The 18,963-nt window shown below is 39.5% G+C and overlaps 1 protein-coding gene across 1 annotated transcript in view; it reads right to left on the bottom strand.

Annotated features, from left to right (window-relative positions):
- The window catches only part of VWA8 (von Willebrand factor A domain containing 8), a gene marked incomplete at both ends in the record, with an annotated part of 320,923 nt that overhangs the window by 15,038 nt on the left and 286,922 nt on the right, over positions 1 to 18,963 (bottom strand). The window contains 2 exons of the mRNA XM_084235317.1: positions 3,052 to 3,210; positions 5,147 to 5,272. Coding sequence (XP_084091443.1) covers positions 3,052 to 3,210; positions 5,147 to 5,272 — 285 coding nt within the window. The remainder of the gene's footprint in view (positions 1 to 3,051; positions 3,211 to 5,146; positions 5,273 to 18,963) is intronic.

Here is an 18,963-nt window from a genome sequence, read left to right as displayed (position 1 = left end):
AACTTTTTTGTGAGTTTAAAATTCATCAAAATCAAAATGTTGGGAAATGAAAGGGAAAGTTTTAAAGCAAAACAAAAAGAAAAAAGGGAAAACAAACAGAAGAAAAGTGGTTACCATCCTACTCTATCTCCAACTAGCCTTCTGACTTTGGGATAGCGCCTCAATGTTTCTGCATCTTGGCTTCCTGTCTGAGGGATGAGGAAACTGGAGTAAATGACCTGTGAGGTGATCCCAGTTCTAAAATCTAGATACCGGGAGTAATTTGTAGAAACAGGATGTTTATGCTCGCCTGTCCCTTCCTACCAGACACTCACCTAAGTGCCATTTTCCATAAAAGAGCTTACTGGGTAAAGTCTTAGGTTTTTTACTTTTGTGGAAAAGATTTTAATGCACTAGTTACATAAGACTTTCTATGCTCTTAAAAAGTTCTAAGGAGGGCCTCCCCGGTGGCGCAGCGGTTGAGCGCTGGGTTGCGAGGCTGCCCGCGGCCTCTGCAGCGCCGGTTCGATCCCCGGCTGCTCCCCGGTCACCGGAGGAGGGTCCCACATGGCACGCAGACCTCTCCTGCCGCCCGCTGCTCCCCTCAGCAGTGTACTTCGGTCCTTCTGCCTGCTCTGCTCTCCGCTCTGGCTCTGGTGAATTCTCCTACCCTCCCGTGCTTCTGACTGTACCCAGTGCATGTATAAACAAAACAAAACAAAACAAAACAAAACAAAAAAAAAGCATGCCTCTATTAAAAAAAAAAAAAAGTTCTAAGGAACTGCAGTAAATATGATGGGTAAGTTTATAAGTACAAGTAACTGCACAATAGCATTAAAGTTCTGCCTTAAAAATCTAATAGCATAAAAAAAATGGTAAAGCTACTTCAAGCCTTGAAACAAGTTGATTTTATCTTAGTATCTTGTTATAATTTCACTTGGATTTGTCTGTCATATGTTAAATGGCCATCTTCTCAATTTATCTGTGGTTTTACTGATAAAGACTGAGGAAATTCTTTATACTGCTGTGGTCACTGAAGTGATAATTAGCAAAATACTGCTTTGGTTGATGACCTAAAGGGGGTGTCTGGAGATGAGTACTTTCTACCTCAGTTACAGCACATTTCTCATTGAATCTTCTATCAGAATTGGCATTCTTTACACATACCTCTGTCTAGGTATGAGCTCAGGGATGGCAGGGGACTGTACTAAGCTGAGTACTCTGCTCTTAGTATGTGCTCACTTACTGTTTTTAATTTTGTTGAATCTAATTGAGACACAGCACAATTTAGTTTGTAATTACCAATTAGAATGAAAGGACATCTTGTAAAATACTAATTTCATTGATATTATTTTTTGTGCGGCATATCCAGTTTCTAAATTATAAATGTTTAATAGTTAGAAGTGGACAAATAGCAATCTTCCTATACACTTACTTTACTGTGTGAGAAGTAATGAAATATTCAACAGACTGACAATGATGCCACCTACAGCTATAGAATGGCTCTCTGAAGTTCTTATCGGCTTTTTCACCTTTTACTCTTTGTCTAATCCTTCACCTAGTCCTGTGTTCCTCAGCTTCTTGGTTAATCTTTCCAAAAACATGGAATAGTTTCATATATTGGAGCAGTTTTGCCCTCAAAGATTTAGAAAACCTTTCTGACTAGAAACTTTATTTTAGATAACTGAATATCCCCACTTTTTAACTGTGACACTTAATTTCTCTTTTTAATTGAAGTAGTGATGGCTTATACGATTAATTAGGTTTCAGATGTATAGCCTCTTCACATCTGTATATACTACCTCATGTTCGCCATCAGGCTTCTAGTTTCCATTCGTCACCATTTTACCCCATTTACCCTGCCCCCTTCCCGTCTGGTAACCACTATTTTGTTCTTATAGTCTAAAAATTTTTATTTAGTTCTTTTCTTCTTTAGTACCACAAATGAATGAAATCACCCACTGTCTTTTTCTGTCTACTTATTTTACTAAAGCATTATTCCCTCTGGTTCTATCCATGGTGTTCCAAATGGCAGAATCACACTTTTTTCTAACAGCTGAGTAATATTCATGGTATATATAAATCTTTATCCACTTGTTTGTCAATAGGCATGCAGGTTGTTTCCAACTCTTGGCTATTGTGACTAATGTGGCAATAAACAAGAGGTTACATGAATAAGCCAGTTTTAATGGTAATATGTTTGCTATGCTCTTTAAAGGATTTATATCTCTATTTAACTCAGAGGAAGTCAAGGATCGCAGACCTTCCAAAATCCACAGAAGTAGTGGGGGAGATGATGTAGATATTAGCAGAACCAAAGATTTTGAAACATGAGGTGGGGTTTATATGGGTGAAATAGCTGTCTAGCCACCCATTAATCATAAATGGTCGAAGTGCCTTAAGAAATTGTGCTCCACCTCATACTACAAAGAATCTAAGATAGTGAAAATACTATTTTATATAAACCTATAAAACATACAGGGTCAAGGGAAGGAAAAGTTGAATACTAGTCGGCAAGCAGTAAGACATAACAAAGTTGTCATGGCTGGTCTTTGATTTTTAGCTCTGAGATTTTGGCAACTAAAACTAAGACAGGACTCTTGAACAGTTCTTTGATTTTCACTAATCATGAGGGAAACACATTTTACTTACTCACAGGAACAAAGCTACCCCCTACAGTGAAAGTCCTGTCCTATTGTATTTGTATCCTGTACTTGTACAGAGCCTGAGCAGTATTCACTGCTGCCCTTTACCTACTATTAGCTGTGAAAGGAATCTCTCATGTAGAGCTTCATTTAAGGGTGGGGATTTGGAGTCTCAAGATTGGATGACTACAGTAAATGAAGTGATGGGTTTCATTAACATGTTTCTTGCGGTATGCATTATAACACAGAAACACAACTCAGGAAAGCAATCTTGGGGTGCAGGTGGGATGTCAAGCTTAATGATCTAAGATCAAGTATTTCTGAAGGGCATGAAGAGGGGGCTGCATCTACCTGTCTACCTTCAGGCCCTAATTTGGGATGACTAAGTTCCTCATCCTTAGTTCAGTTCCTTAGTTCATGCCATTACCTTGAACTTATCCTCATAGTTCTCGAAGGCTTCCATGACCATACAAACGGCCTCCATTGAGCGCTCAAGCCGGCCATCTACCCCGTTGAAGCGGTACATGCTGCCAGACACATCCACCACCAGGCGCAGGCGCTTGGGCTTCTGTTGGGGGCTACCCAGCTGAGGACAGGACAACAGAAAAGTCTTGTGAGCCAGGAAAACACCACTGGCTGCGATTCTGGGGATCTCCTAAAGGCCCCAGAGTACCAGCCCCAATGCAGGCAGGTCAGTCATTAGCTTGGCTCTGTACAAATCTGTCCTGCCAGGTGGCAAGGTGTCTAAGGATTGCATTTCAGTAAATGGAATTTCAGAATTGTCAGGGTCATATGGGAAAGATTTTCCTTCAGACTATGGTCCTTTCCGTCGAGTCTGCTAAAACTGCCTTACTGAGTCTGATACCATCTTAAAAATAATAATCTGGAAAGACATAAACACTAACACGTCATTTTCATGTCATGCCTTGGAGTCTAGCAAGATTGAATTGCTTTGGAATCCCAGATGAATTTTACTTGTACCTGTTGTGTAGTGACTTGAAAATGATTTTCCGCATAGTCTGCAAGAAATGTCAGCTTCCTAAAACAAGGATATGTGAGAAGGGGTTCTGGCAAAGAACTTAAGGGAAATATTTCTTCAATGCCCTTTGTCTTTACCAAGCTTTCAGTTTTCTCTTCCATCCAGTCACCAAATTACTACCTCACATTTTTTTTGGCAGTTAAAGACATGAAAGTAGCATCTAACTGCTATTCAGCCACAACTGACAATTAAAATGTGAAACTATTATGAGTTTCAGTTTGATTTTGGACTCAGGCCTACCAATCTGCAGAATTAAAAGTATACTTGTCAGCTTTACTTTAAAAAAGAAAAATTCTGATTATTCTGGTATTACATACATATAGAGGTATGAAAAACTAATGAGTAGAATTAGTCATTTTGAGATGATATTGTAGTATTAGAATATAATTAAGACAAATTCCTTATCTTTTTTAAAAACTTGCAGTCCGCCTAAATCAAGAACAGTGCCACAAATGCTTTCCTGACGACTCACAATTTCAGAAGTATCTAAACACATTTGTGGACCACAATGAGTCAGTAAAGACAGCAGTAGTTGACTCATACCAGTGAGACAGAAGAAAACACTCCCCAAATGACCAAAGTATCCGCTCTAAATAAACTGTAAATGGAGCAAGTGACTTCCCTTTCTCTACCAGACCCCAGGCTCTCAATGGCTGCTCTGCAGTCATCCTTTATTCGGGAGATGGTAAGTCACAGAGCCTTTCCAAGAGACTTGATATTCACCTTATGGACTTTTTTTCCCCCCTTTGGTCATTGTATTGCAAAGATTTAAAAAATAAAGGGTGTTTAAACTTTATATCCTACACTTAAGAGTTACTTATGGGAGAATTCCTTATTTCTAAGATTTTCTTCAATTATACTATCCTTAAAGTAATAGAACACTAAAAACCCACCAAGACTGCTCCGGTAAACTTCCCTTGCACAACACTCTGGGATCCACAGACATGTGGAGGGTCTTCAGTGTGTCTTCCAGGGCATCCTGTTCTGTGTGTGGGAGCTGATCTGCACAGAGTCTTCCGCCTCCCTCTTGGCTGCTGGCTTCCTGTGGGTTCTGCTGGTGGGAGGTACTGGCAGGAGGATGAGGGTGGGGTATTTGCTCCTTCAGCTCCTTTCCTGCTATTGATGGCCACAACTCTTGTCAGGCAGCTGTCTGTGAAGTGGCCTTCTCTGGTTCTAGTGGAGGATCTTTCCCATTGCCTGTTTAGATCTGTTGCTGGGACACCACACTCTCTCCATTCCATTCTTTTAACAGCACACCCTTACCTTTTATTCACTGTTCCTTAAATTACTCAATTTGAGTGTGCTTGTTGTTTCCTGACTTTTATTGAAATCTTGACTCATGTGATAAATACTATTTTTTTTCCTATTTTTTCCAGTTTTCTTGGGTGTCATAGGGTTTTTGGCATTCTGACAAAGATGGCAACCCAAAATAGCAGGTATCTGTAAAGATGACTGAATTTTGCAAATCACCAGTGCTACTTACTTGTGGCTCCAGATCTCCCCGACGTTTGTAGATGGCTTTTTCTCCAGTCAGCCCATCAATGATCTTGGCATCATCTAGGTCCCCAGTAGCTTGATGTCTTAGCCATTGTCTTTCTTTACCTTTAGCCTACAATAGCAAGCACACAGATCCTTACTTTAATTAGTTCTGCAGGGTCCCTCACACACTTTACACATGAATTACAGGAAATACACCAGGGATCTTTTCAATAAGTGGTGTTCTGCAGGCACAGTTTCACAGACAGACTGGTTTCTGCTTTGCTGACAGAAAGTCCTTTGTGAGGATTTTGTCAGTTCTAATTGTTTAAACACATGGAGTGATAAAATGAACTAACTTAAAGCATATACGAAAGGGAAAACATTATGCAAATGAGCCCCCGGAGAAATGTGCGGTATCTGGAAATCTAATGGAGATGCATTTCTTTGAATTTTCTATCACATTACTCCTAGAAAATTTATTAGCTAGCAAAATAATCAGCTTGAAGTTGTTAACATTGTCTGAAAACACAGAGAAAATGTGATCTTCAGAATTATTCCTTTTGGAAAAGAAGCTGTTACTCAAGTTCTCCATGAGCTAGTGTACAAATGAGAACAGCTGAAAACAATAGTACACGAACATTTTGTACTCTACATGTCTTTGTGATCATCTTTACTCAGAAATCTTCTGAATTTTCATCAGGTATTTCCATATAATACAATTACAATCTAAGGTAATTATAGCTGAGAACTATATTTACATTAAAATATGGGAAGAGTAGCTAAAATATTTTTATGCACACAAACTGTAACAAAGATCCTGTACTTTGGACTCAGATTGGGTTCAACCCTCCCTTCACTATGGTCAGTTACCTGACCACAGGGAAGTTACTTAAGCTGTCTGCATTTCAGTTTTCTTGTTTCTAGAATGAAGATAACACTAGTGTCTATCTTAGTGAGTTGTGAAGATTAAATTAGGTACTACTTGGGATATGCTTAGATAGAGCCTGACAATCTGTCAGCTGGTATCATCATCATCATCATATCATAGACAACTAAGTCCACATTAAGTTAAGCACACTTCATTACTGCTTCACAGGAGGTGACTGTGATAGCACTGTCACATGTGTCAGGCAGGTAGTGTCTGTTTTAGGGCATATCAACTACTACATAAATGAGCTGCTCTAGGTAGTACCTTATGTATTGTTGTGTAGTTTCTGATAACCCTTGTTGCAAACTGGTGCAAATTTACCATAGAGAAACTATTGTGATAAGAACCCCAAGATCATATAGGACAGTGGCGTTCATTGGCATATAGGTCATATGCAACTAATACAGTTTTAGGGCGTAGGAGAAAAGTGTGAGCAGAGTCTTTTAGAATCCTTTCCCACTTGGTTGTGCATCAGAAAACAAGCTTGACCACGCAGCTCATCCTTCTGAGCTCCCTCCCCTGCGACAGTGATGAGAACCCAGCTCCTACGTCCTCTTTCCCACCATTCTTGGTGTCCATTGGGAGATAACCTTTTCTTGGACTAGATAGTTCTCAGGTCTAAGGTAGTTTATGTTGGGAGTTGCAACTGAGGATGCCCACTTAGGTATCTTTCTGATACTGTGACTCTTAGAGGCGCCAAACTGCAGAGCACTGCCTTTTAACAGAACATTGGATTCTAATGCCCTTCTTGAATGACATGATAATTGTCAGAACTGTATAGACTGTGAGAACATGCTAGCACTCAGCTGCCATCAAAGTGGCAGGTGGCACGGAGTTGGGTTTAAGAGGAATGTGGGATTAGAATTGGTGTGAATGAACTAAGTAAAACAAACTTTTAGGCAATATGAAAACTGGAATGAGGGCACGTGACATGTAGCAGCTATGTCACTGTTAGCATTAAACACGGATTTACAAAGTTACCTCAAAACACAACAAAGCAATGACCCTGAGGGTTCCTGATCAAATCTCACTAGCTACTATATGGTTTCATTAACCAATGATGCTTTCACTAAGGAATTATTGCAATGGCTACTGATTAAATAATTTTTGTGATTTTTTTTTAAAATGCAGATTACAACTGTAGTAAAAATATATTTAAGCTCCATATATTACCACAGAGGAAATATAAATGCTAAAATTATAACTATAATCTACTCATTGCCCTATATTTTGGCGTTTTTGAAATATAATGTATCTTAGAATAAATAATGGCCAAAGAAACTTGCCAAGGTGCTAGGCGTAAGGATTGTGAGCTGGATGTCACAGCTGGAGGACAGACATATGACGTTGGCTGAGCTTAGCAGTTAGCATCTCACTGATTTATTTCCACTGGCAGCACAGATAAACAAAAATTTCAATTTGAGTTAAAATTCCCAATTTTAAATGGATTAAAAATTATGCAATAGAGCACTGGTAATGAGTAAACACATAGTTCCTTAGAATGGACATTACTCGAAGTGAAGCGAGATTCTTTGCTGCAAAATTGACTACACTTCTAATAAGACTTAAACAAGGAGGTCTTAGAAGAGGAAACTGGTTTTAAATTTGTTAGGACAAATGCATAGAGGATGCAGGTCTCTAAAACCATAAGGTAATTCGCATAAGCTAAAAGTTGGGGTAACTGATTCATGTACCAGGAGGAATTTTATTGCTCACACTGCATACCATCTAAAAAATTCAAGGGAATCTGTTAAATTTCCAGTGATCGCCAATTCCAAATAAGCACACTAGTAGCTCTGTTTAATCAAATAGTGAGTATACAGAAGATTAAAAATTATATGGTCAATCCTGAAGGAACTGGAAAGGTTGAGGTCATGAGCATGGGTTGTTTTTTCAAAAAGCATTGTGTCCGAAACAATGACAACACTATGCTGAGGAGGACTGTGGAGCAGCAGCAACTCTCATTCATTGCTGGTGAGAATGCAAACTAATAGAGCCACTTAAGAAAGCAACTTGGCAGTTTCTTACAAATGAAACATTCTTTCCACACAACCCAGCAATTGCACTTCATAGTTTTTTCCCCAAAGGCTGAGAAAGTTTATGTCCACACGAAAATTTTCACATGGATTTTAGTATTTTTATTTATAATTGTCAAAACTTGGAAGCAACTAGAGGTGTCCTTCAGCAGGTGAATGGATAAACTGTGGTACATCCAGACCATGGAATATTAATCAGTGCTAAGAAGAAATGAGCTATGTAAATGAACATTAATGGAGGTCAAATAAAATGAGTAAGTAAAAGAAAAGAAAGAAATGAGCTGTGAAATGACATAATGATATGGAGGAAACTTAAATGTACATTGAGTGAAAGAAGCCAGTCTGAAAAAGCTACATATTGTATGATTCCAATTGTTTGACATTCTGGAAAAGCAAAACTATGGCGACAATAAAGATTAATGGTTGCCAGGGGTGGAAGTGAGGGAGGGATGAAGAGGCAGAGCACAGTGTATTCTAGTGTGTGAAATGCTCCATATAATACTACAGTGATGGATACATGTCACTTAGATTCTGTGGGTTAGATTCTGTCACTTAGATTCTTTGGACAAATGGATAAATACCAAGAGTGGGCCATACTGTAAACTATGGACTTTGGGTGATAATAATGTGTCAGTACAGATTCATTAATTGTAACAAGTGTTCCATTTGGGTGGGGCTGTTGATAACTGGGGAGGCTACATGTTATGCAGGCAGAACTATGTACTTGCTTCAGTTCTGCTGTGTTCTAAAACTGCTCTAAAAAGAAAATAGATTCAAAAATACACTTATGTCCCCACTACTATCCTCACTACAGAACTGAGGCTACCAAAAGGGAAGGGAGTGGATGAGATAGCAATGTGGGGAGAAGGCCAATGGACTGTGGTGAGGGACTACAGGTGCCTTGGTGGTGGGTGTGGTGTGGTAGCAAACCCAAAGGGTGTGATCCTCTACCTCTAAATCTCACAAAATGTTGTAAACCAAAGTTACCTTAATTAAAAAATTTAGTTATAAGTATGAGAGCCCTTTACTCAATCTTTGTGTTTCAGGAATGCAATTATCAAAACAAAGCATACATCACGGTAGAAAAAGCACAAGATTAGCATTCAACATAAGATAATGCTAGTCTTGGCTCACATTGGGCAAATAAGATTTCCTGGGTCTCAGTCATCCTATCTTTTAAATGAAGGGGGCACGGTGTCAGTAAATACCTGTTTAAAATATAACCATCTATCCTTAATAATAAAGGTTATTAGTATTTAGAGAAGGATTTCCCAATTAGTTTTTACGCTTTGCCTTTTCCTAGTTATAGCACAATGGTAAAGACAATATTTTCTCAAATACGGAGGGGCGGAGCAACATGGCGGCGAGGAGACACTGCGAGTAAGATCTCCCATTAAAAAAAGTTAATAGGGAGGAAAAGCAGCAGGTCCCAGTGAGAACTGGGACACGGAAGATAAACGGACGACTCCAGCAAACTGCCCGAAGAAGAAAGTTGCCATAAAAGAGGGCGAGAAGGGAGGGAAGCGCAGAACCCTGCTCCCCTCCCCCGCCCACAAAGTCGGCACTCTCCGACCGGCAGAGAGGAGGAAAACAACAAACCAAAACGGCCAACAAGAACAAAGGACGCAGCAAGCGGGACTGTGAGTGGAAAGGAACTATTTCAGCCACCACACCCCGTGAATGGGAGCTGAGGCGAACCCTGCAGGATCCGCCGCGGAGGTGAGCTCTACGCGCCATTAAAGAGAGCCCCGCCCACCAGGAGGAGACCAGCACCAGCACACAGCCCCGGCCGCCCGGTAAGCTTGCGCGAAAGCGGCGCTCGGATTGCAGCTGCCCAGGCCCCTGCGCCTGCGACCTAGGCTTGCGGGGAGATGGCGGAGGCCCTCCCTGAGTGAGCAGGAACAAGGCGCCCAGGCAGGGGAGCGGGATTCAAAAGGCGCCATTCCCGCGCCACTGATCTGGGCTACAGCCCGCGTCCTGGAACTGAGGGCTTTGGAACTGAGACCCGGGGCACGAAATTAGGGGCGTGGGTTCCCCACGACGGTGGGGCACAAGGCAGACACAGCACCCCAAAGCCGTTGAGGTGTACCCTACCATCCCCGCTCTGCTCCCTGTCCCACGGGGTGGAAAATCAGCTCCCCAAGGGCTCTAGGAGAGATCTCTGGTGCCACCTAGCGACTTGACCCCAGCACAGGCTACTGAAGGAGCTAGTGGCCAGCTGGGGAGTTAGCCCACACCGGGCCCCTTCTGAACAAGTAGTCTGAGCCCACAGGGAGAGCGAGCACCCACAGCCGGGGCAGACCAGGCGCGCAGAAGAGTGTGCCTGAGACCAGAAGCGCAGGGAGTGTGTCCCACATCACCATTTTAGAACAGGGACATTTCTTCAGTAAAGACTACCTGCAGAAGGCTTCCTCAGGAGCCAGAGGTGAGCGGGGGAAGTTCGCCCACGCCAGACCCCCTCTGGCCTGCAGTCCAAGCCCAGAGGGGAGCAGGAACCCACCGCCGGGGCAGACCAGGCGCACAGGGGAGTGTGTCCCCACATCGGCATTTTAGAACAGGGACCTTTCTCCAGTAAAGGCTGCTTGAAACTGACAGATGACTCCTGGAAGAACCAGAGGGGAACAGAGAAGCCCACCCAAGATGCCGGCAAGTCCCAACAACACAGTGTCCCAACGCATACGGCAAATTAGAAAACAGACAGTAGGGAGGAGAAGAACCACACGCAACCTAGCAACTCTCCAGAGAAAAAGCACACCACAAAAAGAAAGCCAGCCCCCAGATTGCAATGACAATAACTTGGAAGAATTTCTGAGCCTTCCAGAAAGAGAATTTAAAATTGCCGTGATTAAAAAACTGACAGAAGTCATAAAGGAAAACAATGATAAGGGAAAAATAATCAACGATCAGAAGAATGCAATTGAGTCCCTAGAGAGGGAAAACAATGGTCAGAAGAAAGAAATTGAGTCCCTAAAGAGGGAAGTCAAAGAAATGCAGGAGATCAAAGAATTAATGGAAGAACTAAAGAATTCTGGGAAAAGCAATGAAAGCAGAATAGATGAAATGGAAGAACGAATAAGTAATCTTGAAGACACAGAAACAAAAAGAACCAAAACAGAAAAGGAAAGAGAAGTACGAAGGAAAAAGAACGAAGAAAGACTTCGGGAACTATCTGACTCCATGAGGAAAGGAAATATAAGAGTTATAGGAATACCAGAAGGAGAGGAGAGAGATGTAGGAACAGAGAAAATATTCAAAGAGATAATTGAAGAGAACTTCCCAAATGTGAAGAAGGAGCTGAAAATTGATATACAAGAAGCAAGAAGAACACCAAACTTCCACGACGAAAGGAAAAATACAGCAAGACACATAATAGTAAAGCTCCCAAGAATCCAGGACAAGGAAAAAATAATGAAGCTGGCAAGAGGGAAGAAACAGATAACATTCAAAGGAAAACCAATCAGGCTGACATCAGACTTCTCCGAAGAAACACTACGGGCAAGGAGAGAGTGGAGGGACATAGTCAACAGACTCCAAGAAAACAGATGCCAACCAAGAATACTCTATCCCGCAAAGCTCTCCTTCCTCTTTGAAGAAAGAATATGGACCTTCCCAGACAAACAGAAACTCCGGAATTTCATTGCAACTAAACCCCCACTCCAAAAAATACTACAAGGAATCCTAAAGCCAGAACCTCAGAGAGACGAATAACAATGAAAGAAGGCCAAAAAAAAAAGTTATTAAAAGAATAAATAAAATCAAAGGAAAGACAAACACAATGGCAAATACAGATGCTAACATATCAATATTAACTCTAAATGTAAATGGACTAAACTCTTCAATAAAAAGACACAGAGTTGCAGCCTGGATTAAGAAACAAAACCCAACCTTTTGCTGTCTCCAGGAAACACATTTAGCTACAAAAGATAAAAATAGGCTCAAAGTTAAAGGATGGAAAACAATCCTACAAGCAAATGGACCAAAAAAGAAAGCAGGAACAGCTATACTTATATCAGATAAAACAGATTTCAAACTCAAAAAGATAAAAAGAGACCCCAATGGTCACTACATTATGATCAAGGGGACAATACTTCAAGAAGAAATAACACTCATTAACATATACTCACCAAACGAAGGAGCACCAAAATATATCAGACAACTGTTGTCCTCTCTGAAAACAGACATCAGAGAAAACACATACGTAGTGGGAGACTTCAACACACCACTATCAACAATGGATAGATCAACAAGACAAAAAATAAGTAAAGAAACCAAAGCTCTAAATAAAGACCTAGAGCAATTGGGCTTAACAGACATCTATAGAACACTAAACCCCAAAAAAATGGAGTACACATTTTTCTCAAGCGCACACGGATCATTCTCCAGGATCGATCACATACTGGGGCACAAGACAAACATCAACAGATACACCAAGATTGAAATCATATCAACCATCTTTTCTGACCATGAAGGCATCAAACTAGAAATAAACCATAAAAAGAAGGCAAGGAACTTTCCTACCTCATGGAGATTAAAAACCACACTACTGGAAGACCATTGGACTAATGAGGAGATCAAAGAAGAAATTAAAAAATTTTTTGAATTGAACGACAAGGAGGACACCAATATCCTAAATGTATGGGATGCAGCAAAAGCAGTAATAAGAGGAAAATATATAGCAATAGAAGCTCACATCAAGAAACAAGAAAGAACGCAAAGAAACAACCTAATCTCGAAGCTCAAAGATCTAGAAAAAGAACAACAAAAAAACCCCAAAACCAGTAGAAGAAAAGAAATAATAAAAACCAAAGCAGAAATAAATGAAATTGAAACTAAAAAAACAATCCAAAAGATCAATGAAACCAAGAGCTGGTTCTTTGAAAAAATCAATAAAATAGACAAACCCCTAGCCAGGCTCACAAAGGAAAAAAGGGAGAAAGCACAAATAAACAGGATCATCAATGAAAGAGGAGAAATCACAACGGACACAGCAGAAATCAAAAGAATAATCAGTAACTACTATGAACAGTTATATGGAAACAAGTTTAACAATCTAGAGGAGATGGACAAATTCCTACAACTCTACCATCACCCTAAGCTAGATAAAGAAGAAATAGAACACCTAAACAGACCAATTACAATTAGCGAAATTGAAATGGTAATCAAAAACCTCCCCAAAAACAAAAGCCCAGGACCTGATGGATTTACAAATGAATTCTACCAAACATTCAGAGACGAATTAGTGCCTATCCTTCACAAACTCTTCCAAAAAATTGAGAAGGAAGGGACAATACCAAACACGTTCTATGAAGCCAACATTACACTAATACCAAAACCGAACAAGGACAACACAAAAAAGGAAAACTACAGGCCAATCTCCCTAATGAACACTGATGCAAAAATCCTCAATAAAATTTTAGCTATCAGAATCCAACAATGTATCCATAAGATAATTCACCACGACCAAGTTGGATTCATTCCAGGGGCACAAGGATGGTTTAACATCCGAAAATCAATCAACGTTATCCAACACATCAACAAAAAGAAATATAAAAACCATATGATAATATCAATAGATGCTGAGAAAGCTTTCGACAAAGTGCAACACCCATTCATGATAAAAGCCCTTGAAATTCTTGGGATACAAGGAACATACCTCAACATCATAAAGGCCATCTATGACAAGCCAACAGCCAGTATCATTCTCAATGGTGAAAAGCTGAAAGCAATTCCATTAAGATCTGGAACAAGACAAGGATGTCCACTCTCACCATTGCTTTTCAATATAATACTGGAAGTCCTAGCCAGGGCAATAAGACAAGAGAAAGACATCAAAGGAATCCAAATAGGAAAAGAAGAAGTCAAACTATCACTATTTGCAGACGATATGATATTATACATAGAGAACCCCAAAAACTCCACAGAAAAGCTAATTCAACTCATCAATCAGTTCAGTAAAGTGGCAGGATACAAAATCAACACGCAAAAGTCAGTAGCCTTCCTATACACAAACAATAAATCTGAAGAAGAAGAAATCAAAAAGACCATCCCTTTTGTTATTGAAACAAAAAAAATCAAATATTTGGGAATAAATCTAACAAAAGAGGTAAAGGACCTATACAAAGAAAACTATAAAACACTGTTAAAAGAAATAGAAGAAGACACAAAGAAATGGAGAGACATCCCCTGCTCATGGATTGGAAGAATAAACATTATTAAAATGGCCATCCTTCCAAAAGCAATATACAGATTCAATGCTATTCCAATCAAAATTTCAATGTCATTCTTCAAAGAAATAGAACAATTATTGATGAAATTCATATGGAATCACAAAAAACCCCGAATAGCCAAAGCTCTCCTGAAAAAAAAAGAAGGGAATGGAGGCATCAGACTCCCAGACTTCAAACTATACTACAAAGCCATAATCATCAAAACCGCATGGTATTGGAACAAGAACAGACATACAGACCAATGGAATCGAATAGAAAATCCAGAAATAAACCCACAGGTTTATGGTCAACTAATCTTTGACAAAGGAGCAAAGACTATGCATTGGAGCAAAGAAAGTTTGTTCAATAAATGGTGCTGGGAAAACTGGGTCGCTGCATGCAAAAGAATGAAGCTTGACCACCACCTCACACCATACACAAAAATCAACTCAAAATGGATTAAAGAACTAGACATAAGACCTGAAACCATAAAATATATAGAAGGAAATATAGGCGAAACACTACGTGATTTGCACATCAAAGACATCTTTACAGACACATCACCCAAAGCAGTGATAGTGAAGGCAAAGATAAACAGCTGGGACTATATCAAATTAAAGAGCTTTTGCACAGCAAAAGAGACAATAACAAAAACAAAGAGAAACCCCACCAACTGGGAGAACATTTTTGCACCCAACACTAATGATAAAGGACTGATCACAAAAATCTGCAAAGAGCTGATGAGTCTCAACAACAACAAAGAAAATAATCCAGTCAAAAAATGGGCAGAAGAGCTTAAAAGAAACTTCTCTGAAGAGGAAATGCAAAGGGCCAACAGGCATATGAAAAAATGTTCAACATCACTTGTCATCAGGGAAATGCAAATCAAAACTACCATGAGATACCATCTTACACCAGTGAGAATGGCACATATTAAAAAAACTAGCAACAACAAATGTTGGCGAGGGTGTGGAGAAAAAGGAACTCTTCTGCACTGTTGGTGGGAGTGCAAACTGGTCCAACCACTGTGGAAAGCTGTGTGGAGATTTCTGGACCTACTAAACATAGAGCTTCCATATGACCCAGCAATTCCACTCCTAGGTATTTACCCAAAGGACACAGAAACATCAATTCCAAAGAGCACCTGCACCCCTATGTTTATAGCAGCACTGTTTACAATAGCTAAGCTTTGGAAACAACCCAAATGCCCAAAAATAGATGACTGGATCAAGAAGATGTGGTACATATATACCATGGAATATTACTCAGCATTCAAAAAAGATAAACACATGCAATTTGCTGCAACATGGATGGCGCTGGAAGGGATCATGCTCAGCGAAATAAGCCAAAAAGAAAAAGAAAAATACCGGATGGTCTCACTCATAGCAGGAATCTAGAAAACTTAAATAAGGGACCAGGAAAATGAATAACTATAAGAAAGTGAAAATCAAAATCAACAAAAAACTATGAACCAGAGACACTTTTAGGGGGGCGGGGGCGGGAGGGGAGGGATTGGGGTCAGAATGGGGGGCTGCAATTGTATGGGGAATATAACAATAAAATTTATAAAAAAAAAATAAATAAATTCAGAATGCCAAAAAAAAAAAACAAAACAATATTTTCTCAAATACTTGGGATTTGTCTTCAATTTGTAAGCTTCTAAAAATAGATTGATTAAAGGGGCAACAGAGTGACTTGGAGGGACTGTGTCTCCACCAGTAATAGAAATAGCAAATTGAAAAAAGTAAAGTGGAACAAACTATAGGGAAAATTATTTATGGGGAAAATAGTTCATTTCATGACTAATTTGATGTTCATCTTAAAGTAAGTTATTTTATTTTATTTTGGTAAATAACATTTAAAAGTCATATCCAGGAGAGTATTCCATTATGCTATTTTATACTCCTGAGATTTAAATTTGAGATCCATCAAAAAACAGTCCAAAATACCACAGACAAATACATGCTTTATGCCAATCAGATAGGAGTATTATCTAAATACAGTTATTTAGTGGATATGCCCCAAATGTATTTATAAATAGTATGACAATCTGGAGTAATTATAGTTTACTGTTTCAGATATGTATATATTTGACAAAACTACCCTAGTGCATTTGATTTGTATATCAGGAGATTTTTTTCTTGAATTTTCCTTAATTAATAGGCTTTTGAGATAGAAATTGAAGTCCACAGCTAGGTTAACTTTCACAGTTAATTTAAGAGGCAGTACTTTCAGACTATAAAATGAATAAATGTTATCTTCTCATGAGAGATTTGAAAAATTCTGCCTTCTTGATATCAATTCCAGATCAGTGTTAGAGCCCAGAGCTTCTGCAAGGATGACAAGCACAACTTGGTACTACCCCTGTGTCTCCAAAGAGGGACTCTGTGGTGTGAATATGGGAGGAGCAAAGACTGTAGGCCATGATCCAAGCAAGCAGAATTCTCCTTTTGGGTTACATACTAATGAGAGTCCTGTCTAGGGGACCTAATATTTTTCTGTGGTAAGAAGATGCAAAATTGTGAAACATTTTCCCTTTAAAATGTGTGTCTGCTGTCTCTGGATTTATCATCATGTAAGAACCTAGGGATTTAGATCTTGATTTTCTTATGCTGATGATGCTTTTTCTATATGATTATCATCCCTTAAGCTTGAAGATTTTTTCCATTATATGTGCCAATAAAGGAAAAGGACTTGGTAAAATGTGGGATGAGAGCAAGGGAAGGAATGATTTTTTTCCCCCCAATAAATCTTCTGCCCTTGTGATTTGGTCAACTTTTAAAATTTAAGTAACATACTTGTAATAAAGTACATAAATCCTTTAAGTGCAGAGCTCAGTGAACTTTAAAAGTGAATACATGCTTGAAGCTCTCTGTACCTCCACAGCTTCCTGGGGTCTGATCTGGACTCTCTCCCACCAAAAGACACACCCTACTCTAACTTTTATCAACATGTATTGGGTTTGCCTGTTTTTTAACTTTATAAAAATGAACCATACAACATGTGTGCTCTCTCATACCTGACTTCTTCAATGCAGTGTTATTCCTGTGAGGGTTACTAGTTCGTGTGTATAGCAGCACTTAATTCCCTTATACTGCGGCAACAGGGTGCTATCATATGACCTCTTGTTATTTATTCTACAACTGTGTGCTTCCAGCTTGGGGCTATTAGGAGTAATGCTGCCATAAGTATTCCTGAACACATCTTTAGAAGCAGATATGTGTGTATACCTGTTGGGTAGAAATCCTAGATATATGCAGCTGTAGTAGATACTGATACACAGATTTCCAATGTGGTTTTTCCAATTTATATTCCATGAGTAGTGTAGGAAGGTTGCATTTATTTATATCCTTGCCACCACCTGATACTGTCACATTAAAAAAAGCCATCCTCTGGGCATACAATGTATTCCTTTCATTTTTGTATTTGTTGATAAGTGAATTCCTTTTGCTTCTGCTTGTCATGGATATTTTTAGGAATATAAACCAGTAGATTGTGTTTTTGCAAGTGAAAATATGTAACAGCCTTCTTTGTGCCCATTGGGCACAAAGGCATTTTTTACAACAGTAGCACTGTTTATTCATTTTCAAGGATAAAACTAAGATGAATGTGGTCAAATAATGTATTTATCATCTAGCGAGCTCACCAATACCTAGAAACTCCAAACAGGAGGAAGTTTGTTGAAGTGGATGCTCTTGGAGGCAATGGGCTGGAGGGGGAGCTCTTTAAAAGTACACTGAGGGGGCCTCCCGGTGAACGCTGGGCTGCGAAGCTGCCCACAGCCTCTGCAGCGCCTGGTTCCATCCCTGGCCGCCAGCGAGGGTCCCACATGGTGAGCAGACCTCTCCTGCCGCCACGCTGCTCCCCTCAGCAGTGTACTTCGTCAGTCTGCCTGTTCTTCTCCCCACTATGGCTCTGGTGAATCCTCTCACCCTCCCACACTTCTGACTGTACCCAGTGCTTGTATAAATAAATAAATAAAATCTTAAAAAAAAAAAAGTACGCTTAGGGCTAGAATAGCAATATTTATTATTTTGGACTGTATTTTATGGGACTCATTGAAAAAGAAAGTCCTTTAAAAAGTAACTTCCTACTATATTTAAATAATTGCTTTTATTTATAACAAACGGTCAATGTTCTTTATTGTATATTGTTATTGCCTGAAGTATTCTTGTGATGACATTCATCTGTTTTGTAATTAACAATGAAGTCATACTAGTGAGGATTCATTATCTATAGGGAGCTAGGGTGTGCTAATAAAAGGCTTTTCAAAAAAATTTATTAGTTTCACATAAAGAACATTTAGACTAATTGAAATGCTCAGGGGATGATATGTTTTGATTAATTCATTTTCTGTGAAGTACTTGGCTAACCAGAAAGTGTAAGTATGTGAAAACACACACACACACACGCAAACACACATATACACACACCCACACACACATCACACATGATGACTTTGAGAGGATATCAGAGGAAAAAAACTTGACAAGAACCAATTAACTTGTGGTTTGTGATATTGTGACTAGTGATTTTAGCACTGACTAAGCTTAAGTCTTCACTTACTTGGGTTATGGTTCATCAAGATGTTCTTTGCCTGTGAACTCTATAAGCAAGCCCACTTTATTCCTTCCGAATTTACTTTAAAAGG

Source organism: Talpa europaea (genome assembly GCF_964194135.1).
Source record: "Talpa europaea genome assembly, chromosome: 6".
Classification (NCBI taxonomy): Eukaryota; Metazoa; Chordata; class Mammalia; order Eulipotyphla; family Talpidae; genus Talpa; species Talpa europaea.
Note: the sequence above shows the minus strand (reverse complement) of the source record. Positions and strands in the feature narration are given on the sequence as shown.